Consider the following 12742-nt stretch of genomic DNA (forward strand, 5'->3'; position numbering starts at 1 on the left):
TCCCGATACCCGGAAAATTTCGGGGATGGGAGAGTGTTTCCGGGTTTAAGAGATGAAAATCAGCTGCATCTTCTGGAAATTCTGAGAAAAATTTTCTGTTACCTTGAAAATTCTGGGGATGAGGGATATTTTTCTGGGTTCAAGAGATGATGTGTTGGACAATATCTGGAACTTAAGAGAACATTTTCCATTAGGTACCCGGAAAATTCCGGGGATGAGGAATTTTTTCCGGCTTTGAGAGAGTCGTCTCGTTACCTGGAAATCTCTCATTCTCGGAAGTGCTCAGCACCAATTGCTCCGGCTAACAGGGATATCACTACAGCGTGTATATATATATATATACAGTATTACCTCGCTTTACACGGTTTCACGCTTTACACGGTTTCACTTTCCGCGATTTCTCATTTACTCGGTACCTTGCCAGAACCAGACTTTCACTTTCCGCGGTGCATCTACTCATATACACAGTGAAGTATAATTTTTTATTTTATTTTTTTATTTAGCTCATAAAATTCATGCAAATTACCCGGCCAGAATATAATTTACATTGCTGGAATTCTTACAATATGATGATCATTTTGAATAAAAACATCATGGATTTTGCATTAGACGTACAAATTTTAGATCTAATGTAATAATTTGGTTTACACAAAGCAAATATTTTATCTTTTGTGCAGAATATATGAAGTTTACATTCAAAATATTCCCTGACCTGCAAGGAATCCAGAAATGTCAATTATATTATTCCAACTTTAGTCTGAGTTATTATTTATTACTAAAAATGTAAATATACTATTTTCTCCCAATCGCTACTCTGGTAGGGAGGGAGGGAGGGAGGGACCAACCCAGCTAGGGCGGAGTATTTTGATTGACTGATAGTGTCCTTGAAGAATATTTCTTTGTTTATTTACTGAAGATATACGGTATGTTTTAGCTCATAAAATTCATACAAATTACCCGGCCAGAATATAATTTACATTGCTGGAATTCTTACAATATGATGATCATTTTGAATATAAACATCATGGATTTTGCATTTGACATACAAATTTTAGATCTAAAGTAATAATTTGGTTTACACAAAGCAAATATTTTATCTTTTGTGCAAAATATATGAAGTTTACATTCAAAATACAGTATTACCCCGCCTGACGCGGTTTCACTTAGCGCGTTTTACCGTATACGCGGTGCCTCGCCAGAGCTGAACTTTCACGTTTTTTTCCACGTATACGCGGTGAGTGTCCGGCTCGAGAGCTATTTTTAGATTCGCCCCACCCACCACCCGCCACCCTGCCTGACTGCCTGTTTTAGCTCATAAAATTCATGCAAATTACCCAGCCAGAATATAATTTACATTGCTGGAATTCTTACAATATGATGATCATTTTGAATATAAACATCATAGATTTTGCATTAGACATACAAATTTTAGATATAAAGTTTATTCTGAGTAAATATGTTATTTTTTGTGCAAAATATACGACATTTGTATTCAAAATATTCCTGGTCTTACAAGGAATCCAGCAATGTCAATTATATTATCCTAACTTTAGTTTGAGGTATTATTTATTACTAAAAAGGTAAATATTCTGGTTTTCCCGCACATCTGGTGGGACGGTTGGTGGGGGGTAGGGGGGAGGGAGGGACCGACCGACCATCTGTTACCCTGTGAAGAATATTTTTTTTTTTTATTAACTGAAGATATTTGTTTTAGCTCATAAAATTCATTAAAATTACCTGGCCAGAATATAATTTACATTGCTGGAATTCTTACAATTTGGTGATCATTTTGAATATAAACATCATAGATTTTGCATTAGACATACAAATTTTAGATATAAAGTTTACTCTGAGTAAATATGTTATTTTTTGTGCAAAATATATGACATTTGTATTCAAAATATTCCTGGTCTTACATGGAATCCAGCAATGTCAATTGCATTATCCTAACTTTAGTTTGAGGTATTATTTATTAAAATTTAGTGGTTTTCCCCCCAAAATTTCTCAGAGAGGGAAGAGCCAGCAGTGTTGTGTGAGAAGAGGGGGAGGGAGTTGAGTCCATTATTCGAATGGACATTAACTTGGCGACTGTATTTCTCTATTTCTCTTAAGTATTAATTGTGTGCATGTACCATCATAAAATTAAGATGTTATTTTTACTAGAACATAGGTATTGTGTCGGAAAAAGTGGGGTTTGGGGATGGGCCGGTTTCTATTGGAATTAATCCCATATGTTCTGTTGTTCACTTAGCGCGGTTTTCACTTAACATGGTACCCTCTGGGTTTTATTGACCGCGTTAAGTGGGGTACAACTGTATTCCCTGACCTGCAAGGAATCCAGAAATGTCAATTATATTATCCTAACTTTAGTCTCTGGGTTTTATTGACCGCGTTAAGTGGGGTACAACTGTATTCCCTGACCTGCAAGGAATCCAGAAATGTCAATTATATTATCCTAACTTTAGTCTGAGGTATTATTTATTACTAAACGTTAAAATCTAGAGTTTTCACCCAAACATTAATCAGAGGGGTAGGAGTTAGTGAGCTGGGAAGAGGGGGGGATTTGAGTCCATTATTTGAATGGACATTAACCTGGCGACTGTATTTCTCTTAAATATTAATTGTGTGAGCATACCATCATAAAATTTAGATGTTATTTTTACTACAACATAGGTATTGTGTCGGAAAAAGTGGAGTTTGGGGTTCAGGCCAGTCTCTATTGGAATTAATCCCATATGTTCTGTTGTTCACTTTACGCAGTTTTCACTTTCCGCGGTACCCTGTGGGTTCAATTGACCGCGTAAATCGGGGTACTACTATATATATATGTATATATATATATGCTTATAACCACAAGGAAAGAAGAAAACACGAAGTTCCCAAGCGCTTTCGTGTAATTCACATCTTCAGGGGTGGGTACAGTCTGTACCCACTCCTGAAGATGTGAATTACACGAAAGCGCTTGGGAACTTCGTGTTTTCTTCTTTCCTTGTGGTTATCAGCATATACCTAGATCACGCCCACCTACAGTGATTTACTTGCATATAGTATATATGTATATATATATTTCATGTAAATCCATATATATATATATATATATATATATATATATATATATATATATATATATATATATATATATATATATATATATATATATATATATATATATATATTATAATGTTTGTCATTTTTATTTTAATAAAATCAGGAGTTAGTGATGTTGTATATGTCTGCATGGTTGAGCTGCTAGAACTACATGAAGATGATGCTCCAGACCAGGCAAAGAGCGTGGCTAGTTCTATGGTCATGTCACTTTCATCTTCTGATGCCTGGACGTCAAAGAGTACTTACCCACCTCTTGCTCTTGCAGTATCCTATATTGGGGCTCAAAAAGTAAGTTATCATTTGTCAGCTACACATTAATATTAGTGTCGTTCCTTTGTAATTCCTTCTTCTTGCCTTTCTCACAGTCTTTAGCCATACCTAACAAATTTATTTTTAGTGCTTGTTCAGATCAGCTCACACTTTCCATCACTTAGTTGATCAAGCACTTTATTAAAAGTGCCAAAAATTTAAAAAACATTTTGTAGCACTAGTAAGTATCTGTATGAGACCCTGTGAAATGCTCCTCTGCCAGGCATACCAAAATCAGAGCCTTTCAATGCCTGTAAGAGGTGCAGTGAGAGATAGTAGGGATACAATCTATATGAATGATATGTTACTGCAGATGTATAAATTTGTAATACAGGGGGCCCCCCAAATTTGCGGGGGTTAGGTTCTCAAAATGGCTGCGAATCGCCAAATCCGCGAATAACATTTGCGTACCAGGGGTAGGGGGGGGGGGTTACATTTTTACTTGTGTACAAAGAAGTGTATATTCCCTTTGTGTGTTTGCCCTTAGAACAATTATTTCTTTTACCTGTAGTGTGTGTGTGTGTGTGCACAAAACACATACAAATAGTTAATAATGGAAAAATGCTCTTACAAATAGTCAGAAACAAATTTATTTAAAATGTGACAGTCTACCCTCAAGTCCGTGCTCTATTAATAAAGTAATGAAGCACGGACTTGAGGGTTAGACGGTTTCATTTTTAATAAATTTTTTCTCATTATTTGTGAGAGGATTTTGCAATTGTTATTTATTTGTATGTGTCTACACACGTACACATGTTTACAATACAGTTAAACGAATGGCTCCCTGTCCCAGCCACGAAAATGCCGGCAACTTTAAAACTACCCATAGACATTCTTGGGTACATCCACGGTGTCATCCTCAAATGATAGAGGACCGTGAACTTGGGGGGGCCTCCTGTACTTAATAAGAGTTGAAATGAAAAATACCATGTTTTGGGAAAGTTTAGGAAGTTTGGAAAAGGAGGTGACTGGGTAAGGGATTCATTGCCATTTTACTGTACTCTCTTCAGGCAGTTATGCTTTGCCCAAGATTACCAACTGGATTAATGACATCTTTAAGTGTAAACCACCTGGCTCCTGCTGGTACAAAGGTGTACAAGATCATGGTAGAGGGGCTGACTTCATGCCTGTGGTCTGAATATTTCTTCACCATTGTGTGTGAAGCCCTGCACAGTGATGACAGGTTAGAGCAATTTATACTGTAAGGTTTAAGGGGGCAAAAATTATAAACATAACTCATTGCTAACCTAACCTTATTACATGTCACAAAATATTTCTGTTACCCTCATTCAGTCAAAATATTTATCGCCATTGTTGTTATCCAGTCAGACACTCCATGTTGGAGGAAGCTTTAGGAATTGAGCACAAAGACTTAATGTACTGGAGTGCCCAACAAGAGTGTTAGAACTGAGCCCATTCACTACGTCTGCTTATGATTACACTGGAAACAAAGCTGTGTAGTGTTAAACCTTTTCAACTGTAGTGGGATCGTATTAAAGATCACCTTATTTATAAAGAAACTTGTTTCCATATCTTTGCCATTAGTGTTTTTTAAAATGTAAGAAGCTTATACGGTGTGGTATTGAATTGCTAAGAAAGAATGTTACATTGAATAGAGATAGATCAGAAGAAGTGTGTTGTTTCAGATGCTTAGTGCACAAAGGAACAGAGGGAAAGAATATGTTATTGTATATTGAGAAATTTATTGATTAAGATATGAATCAAAGGAGGTGAGATGAGGGGCTACTGGGGAATCACCGAGTTGACATTGTTTTATAGGCTATGGCTAAGGAACTCTGAATGCAAGAGGAAGGGGCAGATTAAAACCAACAGAAAGATGTACTTGAGACCAGTATGTGGGGTAAAATGGTTGCAGATACTGTAATAAGAAGTAAAATTTTGGGGGGGATTTTATGGACATATTGAGTGACAGGAAATGAGTGTATTAACCCCTGTCTAACAGACAGGAATACCTATAGAAATGTGGGTTACATACATTAAGTTTATATAATTACATCACCCACGGTAACTTTCCTATGAGCCGTGAGTAGTCATCAACTGGACATGGGACAGTGTATTCCCACTGTGCCCTCATACCTTGACCACAGAGTCATTAATTAACCCTTAGGCCCCGGGTGACATTCCAGACCAGCCCGCCCCGGGTGACGTTCCGGAACGTCCACCTATTCCCGCCACTTTTTTTTTTAAGTTGATTTTTTCTTTATTTATCCGGGGGGGGGGGTGTTACTGCCAGCAACACCCTAACCTGGGGCTTAAGGGTTAAGTAGCCGACTATCACCAGTTCAACTTCCGTCTCGGAACCACTGAGACGTGTGCTCTAAGAAGCTAGATACTATACCCAAGCTTCGTCCATTATTAACGCTCACAGCTTATAGTTTTAATTACTGTGATATTCCAGTTATTGTGCAATAGTTTATTTTCTTAATAAATGGAGAAAAGACCATTTGGGTTTCAAAACTTAATTCATAAACATTTATGAATGTTGCTTCTTGTTCATCTCTAATTAGCAGTTCCACGGGTAACCAGAAACTGCAACAAGCGCTTGGTCAAAAGAGTGTAGGAATGAGAAAGGTAGTTGTTGAGAAATTGAAAGACAATTAGGAGGTAGGGAAATTTTCATCCTGGAAGCAGCAGTTTGTGTTAATGAAGGGAGAACATGGTATCAAGTAGTTTATGGGGAGATCACAGCAGTTGGAGTGAATGAAGGGAGAGTCTCTGTTGACTTATATTTCTGGCAAAATCAAAAGATGCACTTTTGTTTATCAAATTTACGGTTTGTGATGATGTTGAACCATCTGCTCGTTTGATATTTCGAAGGCATCACTTATTCTTTACATTCCTAAGGAGTTTAGTTTTTCAATAAATGTATCTTGTAGGCTAATTTGAATGTAGGAATCCATATTCACATTGTTCAAAAAAACTTTAATAATTGTAGTCTTGATAAATTATTTGCATATTATATAGAAACTATAGTAGAAAAATGTGCAGAGAAAGCATTTTGTGAGAGATTCCCCAATGTATTATTCACAATAAATGGCTATAAAGTAGAATGCTAGAAAACACTGGAATGAGAACAAAAAAATCCTTGCAAATATAATATAAATGAGAATCATGGAAATACAGTAGCTGCAAAGGAACATAAAATATAATACTGTACAGTAAAGAAGAAATGAGGAAGGAGACACATGTCCTAGCAAGACAAGAGTAGGGCAGAATTTACAGATGTTACTCTAATTGTAGTGAGTGATGCCAGTTGAAAACACCATAGTACATAATGTACTGTAGTGTATGCACTGTAGATTATTTCATAGCTAGTGGTCACATACTTGACTTTTGTTCATGTGATTTTGTTATTTACAGGCTGACCCAGCAGAATGTGAGGTCATTATGGTTACCACCAACACTGCGACAGTATCCAAGGATATATCTTGAGCTCCTCAGTGGCTGTGAAGACACTACTGGTGGATGGGTGGCACGAATGGCAATTTTAAGGGTTGCTCGCTCCCTTGGTTCTTTAAGTTTAAAGGAACATGATACAGCTCTTGATCATGAAGAATTAAGTAATTTGCATGTGCAGAAATCATTTAGTTCATTAAATGCTTACAGTGAAATCAAGGGAAGTAGTTCTTCTGTGAGTGTTGAAAATGAATATTATATAAAGAAACAAGTGATTAATCTTTGTGTACTATCATACCTCAAGCCAGCGCTTAGCCACTTGGATGAGACAGTACGAGGAGAAGCTCTGTCTTTTCTCTGCCATACCCGGAAGGCCTCAGAACCTGTCTCACTTGAAGAATCATCTTACCTAAAATGGTTTTTCAAGTATAACATGAACATTGATTCAGCACCTTTCAGACAAGGTATGATAAAATGCTACAAGGCTCTAGTGGCCAGGTTACGTGATGCCTCTGCTACTGAACTAAAAAAGTTGTCTTTCAGAGTTTTAAATTCAAAAGATTATTCTTCAGAATTTGTTAGAAATCTTAAAGCCAATCCTGTTCTTCAGACCAACACTGAACTTCTGGTATGGTTTATAAAGTTGTTTCACAGTAACTTAGCACCAGATGGTAACTACCAGCGAAGGATACTCTCCCTTCTGCTCTACAAGGAAACCCTTTTAGCATTTTATGAAAAGAAAACTTTTATGACATATTCAGTACCTCCAAGGTACATGACAGTGTGTGCATATATTAATCTCACCAATAGTAAAGAAGTCTGTGATGAGGAAAGTCAACCTATCACAGACCTGTCCTTACCTTGGACTCTGGAAATGCTACTCTGTTCCTGTTTGGATGAAATGAATAACATTAGAGATGAAGCAGAGAACATTTTAAAGATTATGGAGTCATCTAAGAATGCTGTATGCTACTACAAGGCAGAAGAGTGGCTGCAGCGAGGTCTGACACTTTGTAACTCCCCTAAGGCTAGTGATGCTGAGAGTGGAGCAACCTTGGTGAAGGTGGTATCATCATCTTACTACAATGGTGGTCATGACATCTCTACTCTTCTAAAGGTAAACAACTTGCTGTTAAATTTTGTAAGTGTAAGTCCATATGTAACATATAACTATGAATATCATTGAGAAAAATTGATAAAATTGATAGAAACTGAATTGCTTTTGTACAGGACATTTGCAAAGATTCAACCAAAGGAAAGATTAGCAACAGAGTACTACAGTAGAATTTAAGAAAATTTTGAGAATCGTTGCAGCAGAAGCGGAGACTAGAAATGTATATGTAACTTTTGTCTAATTACTGTACAGTAAGTCCCCATTGAACGTTAATCCTTTGAACGAATCCACACTATAGCGAAAGCAAGTTTTTACTACCTATGTGCTGATTAATGAAAGATTGTTCTACTATTACGAAAGGTAAGTCACCTTCACCTTTCTGCTTCCTCACCACCAGCTCCACGATCACCGCCATCATCACCACTACCTCTATTATCACCACCTAAATCATAATGTCACCTTCCTCCCACCCACTGCATCTCACCGACACTCTGCCTCTCTCATTGGCACTGCCTGTCTCACTCATTCTACTATGATATTCATTCATGATACAGTAATATATTCATTAGCCGGAATCCCTCAAACCCATAACTTTCCGATAGCCAGAATTGAAATTTTCTCGGAAAATTGTTCCCAAAGCCCGAATTTTCAGGAAAATTCCGACTTTGGGAACGATTTTCCAAGGGACACATTTTCCGGAAAATTACGAGAAAATTTTCCCAATACCCGGAAAATTCCGGGGATGAGGGATATTTTTCCGGGTTCGAGAGATGATGTAATTGTCAATTTCTGGAACTTCCGAGAACATTTTTCCGTAACCCGGAAAATTCCAGGGATGAGGGATATTTTTCCGGGTTCGAGAGATGATATAATGAGCAATTTCTGAAGCTTCCAAGAACATTTTTCCGTTACCCACGAAAAATTTTGGGACGAGGGATTTTATCCGGCTTTGAGAGATTCGTGTCGTTACCCGTAAATCTCTCATTCCTGGAAGTGCTCTGCACCAATTGTTCCGGTTAACGGAGATATTACTGTGGTACAATATTGTACAATACTATACATTGTTAATTTGTTATTTTCAATCCTTAATTTAAAATTTATGTAACGTAATATAGAAAGAATACAACGTTGTTCATTTTCACTTACACTTAATTTTGTTGGTAGACATCATCTGTTCAATTGTCTGGCAGTCCTGCAGCCAGTGTTACCGTTTAAACCGACTGTCGCATCACCTCCTCACCACCTACCACCTTCCTTCCTCCGTTCCACCCACTGCATCTCACCGACACTCTGCCTCTCTCTCATTTTACTATGACTGTCATTCATGATGCAATATTGTAGAACAAAAATTACTGTATTGCTAAACCAGTAAATAAAAGCCAAATGAAAGTTTAACACAGTCGCCATTTGCAGACACTCCCTGCTTCACCATAGTAACAGACATGAACTGGGAGGTACCTCCTCCATCTCCCTGGCAATGCCCCCCCCCCCCTGCTACACTCGGCACCCTACTCCCTCATTGAGCCAGCTAACAACTCACAGCTTGGCCCATTAGTTTGGAGTTTACAATGATGAGTCTAACCTAGCTACAGTGCCATGATTAATCACTATTAAGCACTATTCTATCAGTAAACACTGATAATAACTGTAAATCCAGTGAAATATGGCAGGGAGTAATGAGAGTTACAACTGCAGGTAACGCTCAACTGAGGGTCACTCACTCCTTTTCCCGCTCCCGTTGCCAGGCGCAGCCAGGCGTACATATGGGGGAAATGGATATCTTGTATGTAGTCTTGATAAACAAATCATATAAACCATGCATTTTCCTGCGATAACATAATAAGAATCATTGTCTCCTTACTAGAGTGAATGAATTAATGTTCCCACAAACAACAATTGACAACTCTGTTTATGTACCTTTATGTTTAACATATTTTATTGTTTTTATCTTCAGTATTTTGATGTGTTGCAATTATTTTGTCACAGAGCTTAGTCCAGTATATTAATCTATCACAGAGCTTAGTGCAGGAACACATACCCCCTTATTGCATTAGTTTATATGGGAAAAATTGTTTCGATGAACATAAATCACCTAACGAAAGCATTTTAGTGGAACCTAACCCTTTTGTTCAACGGGGACTTAATGTAATCATCTTTTTCATTTACCTCCAGAATATGGAAAGGAGCAGTGAGTCACACAGCTTGATCAGTTTCTTATTTGACTGTGTGGAGGGTCAGTTTAAGATGGCACAGAATAATCTTCTAGAAGCTGCCAGAAGAACCCCTATTCATGGTTCCTTGTTGGTAAGTTGTGTTGGGTGAAGATTAACCCATTCACCATGGGGATGCCACTTTTGATATTTCGTTTGGCTAACACCGGATGATTTTATTCAGCTCAGAGCAAACTCCATACACAAGGTGGCTAAAGGTGAGGTGGAATATAAGACAAATGGAAATGTCAATGCCAGGGTTTTTTTTCACTCTTGCTAGCCTTCTCTCACTACTTTGTATGGTGGTCCCAACAAAGAGCCAATTCTGAGTTTCATTATGTGCTGGCAGCCATTCATTCTTGTATAACACTTATCCCCTGTCCTAAGGATTGCTAGTTTATGTCTTGGGCATTTTCAGTCCATCCAGCTGTAAATGGATACAGTACTGTACTTAACTTTACAGTTAGAAAACTGAAGGTGATCGAGTGCAGTACTGGCCATGCTACCTCCTTGTGTATTGTTCTGAGGGTACTGCATGTCAAAAATTCTAAACCTGTAAGAAACAAACTGGATTAATATACTGTACATGTAATATTCATTACTGTATTTTGATAATAGTGGTAGGGTATCTGACAAGAAACAAGACTCATCACACCTACATTCCTGTATGAATCAGACTCAGTACTTTGTGATTAATGCTGGTAAGTTTTTATCCACAGTGAAGAATTCACTAAGATGTACATTTAATAAAAATCATGCTATTAATGTACAATCAAAGACAAAAGTCGTGTCGCGGTTTTGTCCGAAATTTAAATATAACTCATGAAACATTATGAGAGCCCCCTACCAGAAGGCAGAGTGCACCAAAAGTGTAGCTCTTTGGCATATGTTTTCATCAAATTCCACGACATGACTTTTGTCTTTCATTGTACATTTACGGTATATACAACATCTGTAATGCCATCCATAACCTATCTCTGGTCTATCACTTTATTAATTCAATTGATTTGGTGACATAACATAATGAGCTGTGATGGCCAATTGGATTACAGCAATTGCCTCTTGTCCTTTGATCGCTGTTTCACACCGAGAATGCACCTATTTCACCCAGTTGTGAATGGGTACCTAATTCTGCAGTTATGGAAGTGAAGTCAATTTCAATCATTCTCCTTGTGTGCTGAGGCATATTGTTCATTGTGCTGTATCTACACAGCTCCTAGCTGGATGTCAGACCTCCAGAACTCACTTTTACTTTCAATCTTCCTGAAAACTCTTCTCAGTTGGAGATAACTTTAGAACCGCATAGTAACCAGTTTTAGTTTATAAGATATTTGCAATAAGTCACATTCCATTGTTGATTGATTAAAATTTTATATCTTTCCATAATATATGTCACATAACATTTTAAGCCTTCCTATTCTAATTCAAGGCTTTAGGTCGATGTGTGTTCGAAGAAGCACATGTTGCACCCTTGTTGCCTGAAGATGTGCAGGACTTTGTTCACAAGCTAGCAAGTCTGATGGTGAAGATGGTAGAATTTATGTTATCCAAACTGGCCTGTGCCTCACAAAATGGCTCAGGTAAGAAGATGTATATTTTCCCTTATAACAAAATTTTATTACAGCTGATCCCAACCAATTCACAGGGCTTTATTGCTACAAACCCCACTGATAGTAAACCAGTTGGACTTATAGTGAAAATGAAAATGGGGGTTAGGGTTTCATGTTACCCACAAGCTGCTGAATGCTAAGAAATGAGACAGACCTGTGTGTCTACATCATAACTGTAAGAAACATTTATGAATAAAGAGAAAATAATATATATATATATATATATATATATATATATATATATATAATTTCACACCTTTGTTATCCCTCAAATGAACAAACAGAGCATTGGATTCCTGGCCTGTCCTAACACTGTATTTGTGTTGTTTAATTCTAGTTGCAAGATCTTTACCTGTCTGGCCTAAGTAAAACATATTACATTCCTGTAAAGGAACTTTATAAATGCAACCAATTGTGTTCATTTGAGGGATAACAAGCATTGCATTGACTGGGATAATGCCTCCTCAATATTACCATGTAATTCAATTGATAGTAGGAACATCATAGAATCTAGTCTTATTAAACATACCGAAGCATTCAACATGAATTTGAGTAACGGCATGTACAAGCTGGACAATTTGTAATTAAGAAGATTTGTGATCAGGGTGAGAAGGCCGGGTCACTTGACCATCTGACCTGACCACCAACCGTTGTGTGCTATTTAAAGATTAGTAGGGTCATTACCTAATACCTGACCATTGTGGACCTGGTCTCACCCTCCTCTGTATATATACACCTTGATTTGTATTATCTTCTAGTCTGTACTCACCCCTGAAGATGTGAATTACACTTAAGCTTTGGGAACTTCTGTGTTTTCTTTTTCCTTGTGGTTATCAGCATATACCTAGATCACAAGACTCATACAGTATTTACTTGCATATATATATATATATATATATATATATATATATATATATATATATATATATATATATATGTATGTATGTATGTATGTATGTATGTATGTATGTATG

General features: G+C 37.2%; 1 protein-coding gene across 2 annotated transcripts in view; it reads left to right on the top strand.

The window, feature by feature from the left end:
* Positions 1-12742, top strand: part of LOC121855325 — a 66291-nt gene that overhangs the window by 31701 nt on the left and 21848 nt on the right. For both annotated transcript variants that reach the window (XR_006086772.1, XM_042350218.1), the window contains exons 7-11: positions 3212-3396; positions 4428-4600; positions 6799-7951; positions 10121-10252; positions 11588-11738. Coding sequence is in view for 1 of the 2 variants with exons in the window: in XM_042350218.1 (XP_042206152.1) it covers positions 3212-3396; positions 4428-4600; positions 6799-7951; positions 10121-10252; positions 11588-11738 (1794 nt within the window). In the remaining variant the exon portion in view is untranslated. The remainder of the gene's footprint in view (positions 1-3211; positions 3397-4427; positions 4601-6798; positions 7952-10120; positions 10253-11587; positions 11739-12742) is intronic.

This window comes from Homarus americanus, unplaced genomic scaffold, assembly GCF_018991925.1.
Source record: "Homarus americanus isolate GMGI-L3 unplaced genomic scaffold, GMGI_Hamer_2.0 scaffold32133, whole genome shotgun sequence".
NCBI classification, from domain to species: Eukaryota; Metazoa; Arthropoda; class Malacostraca; order Decapoda; family Nephropidae; genus Homarus; species Homarus americanus.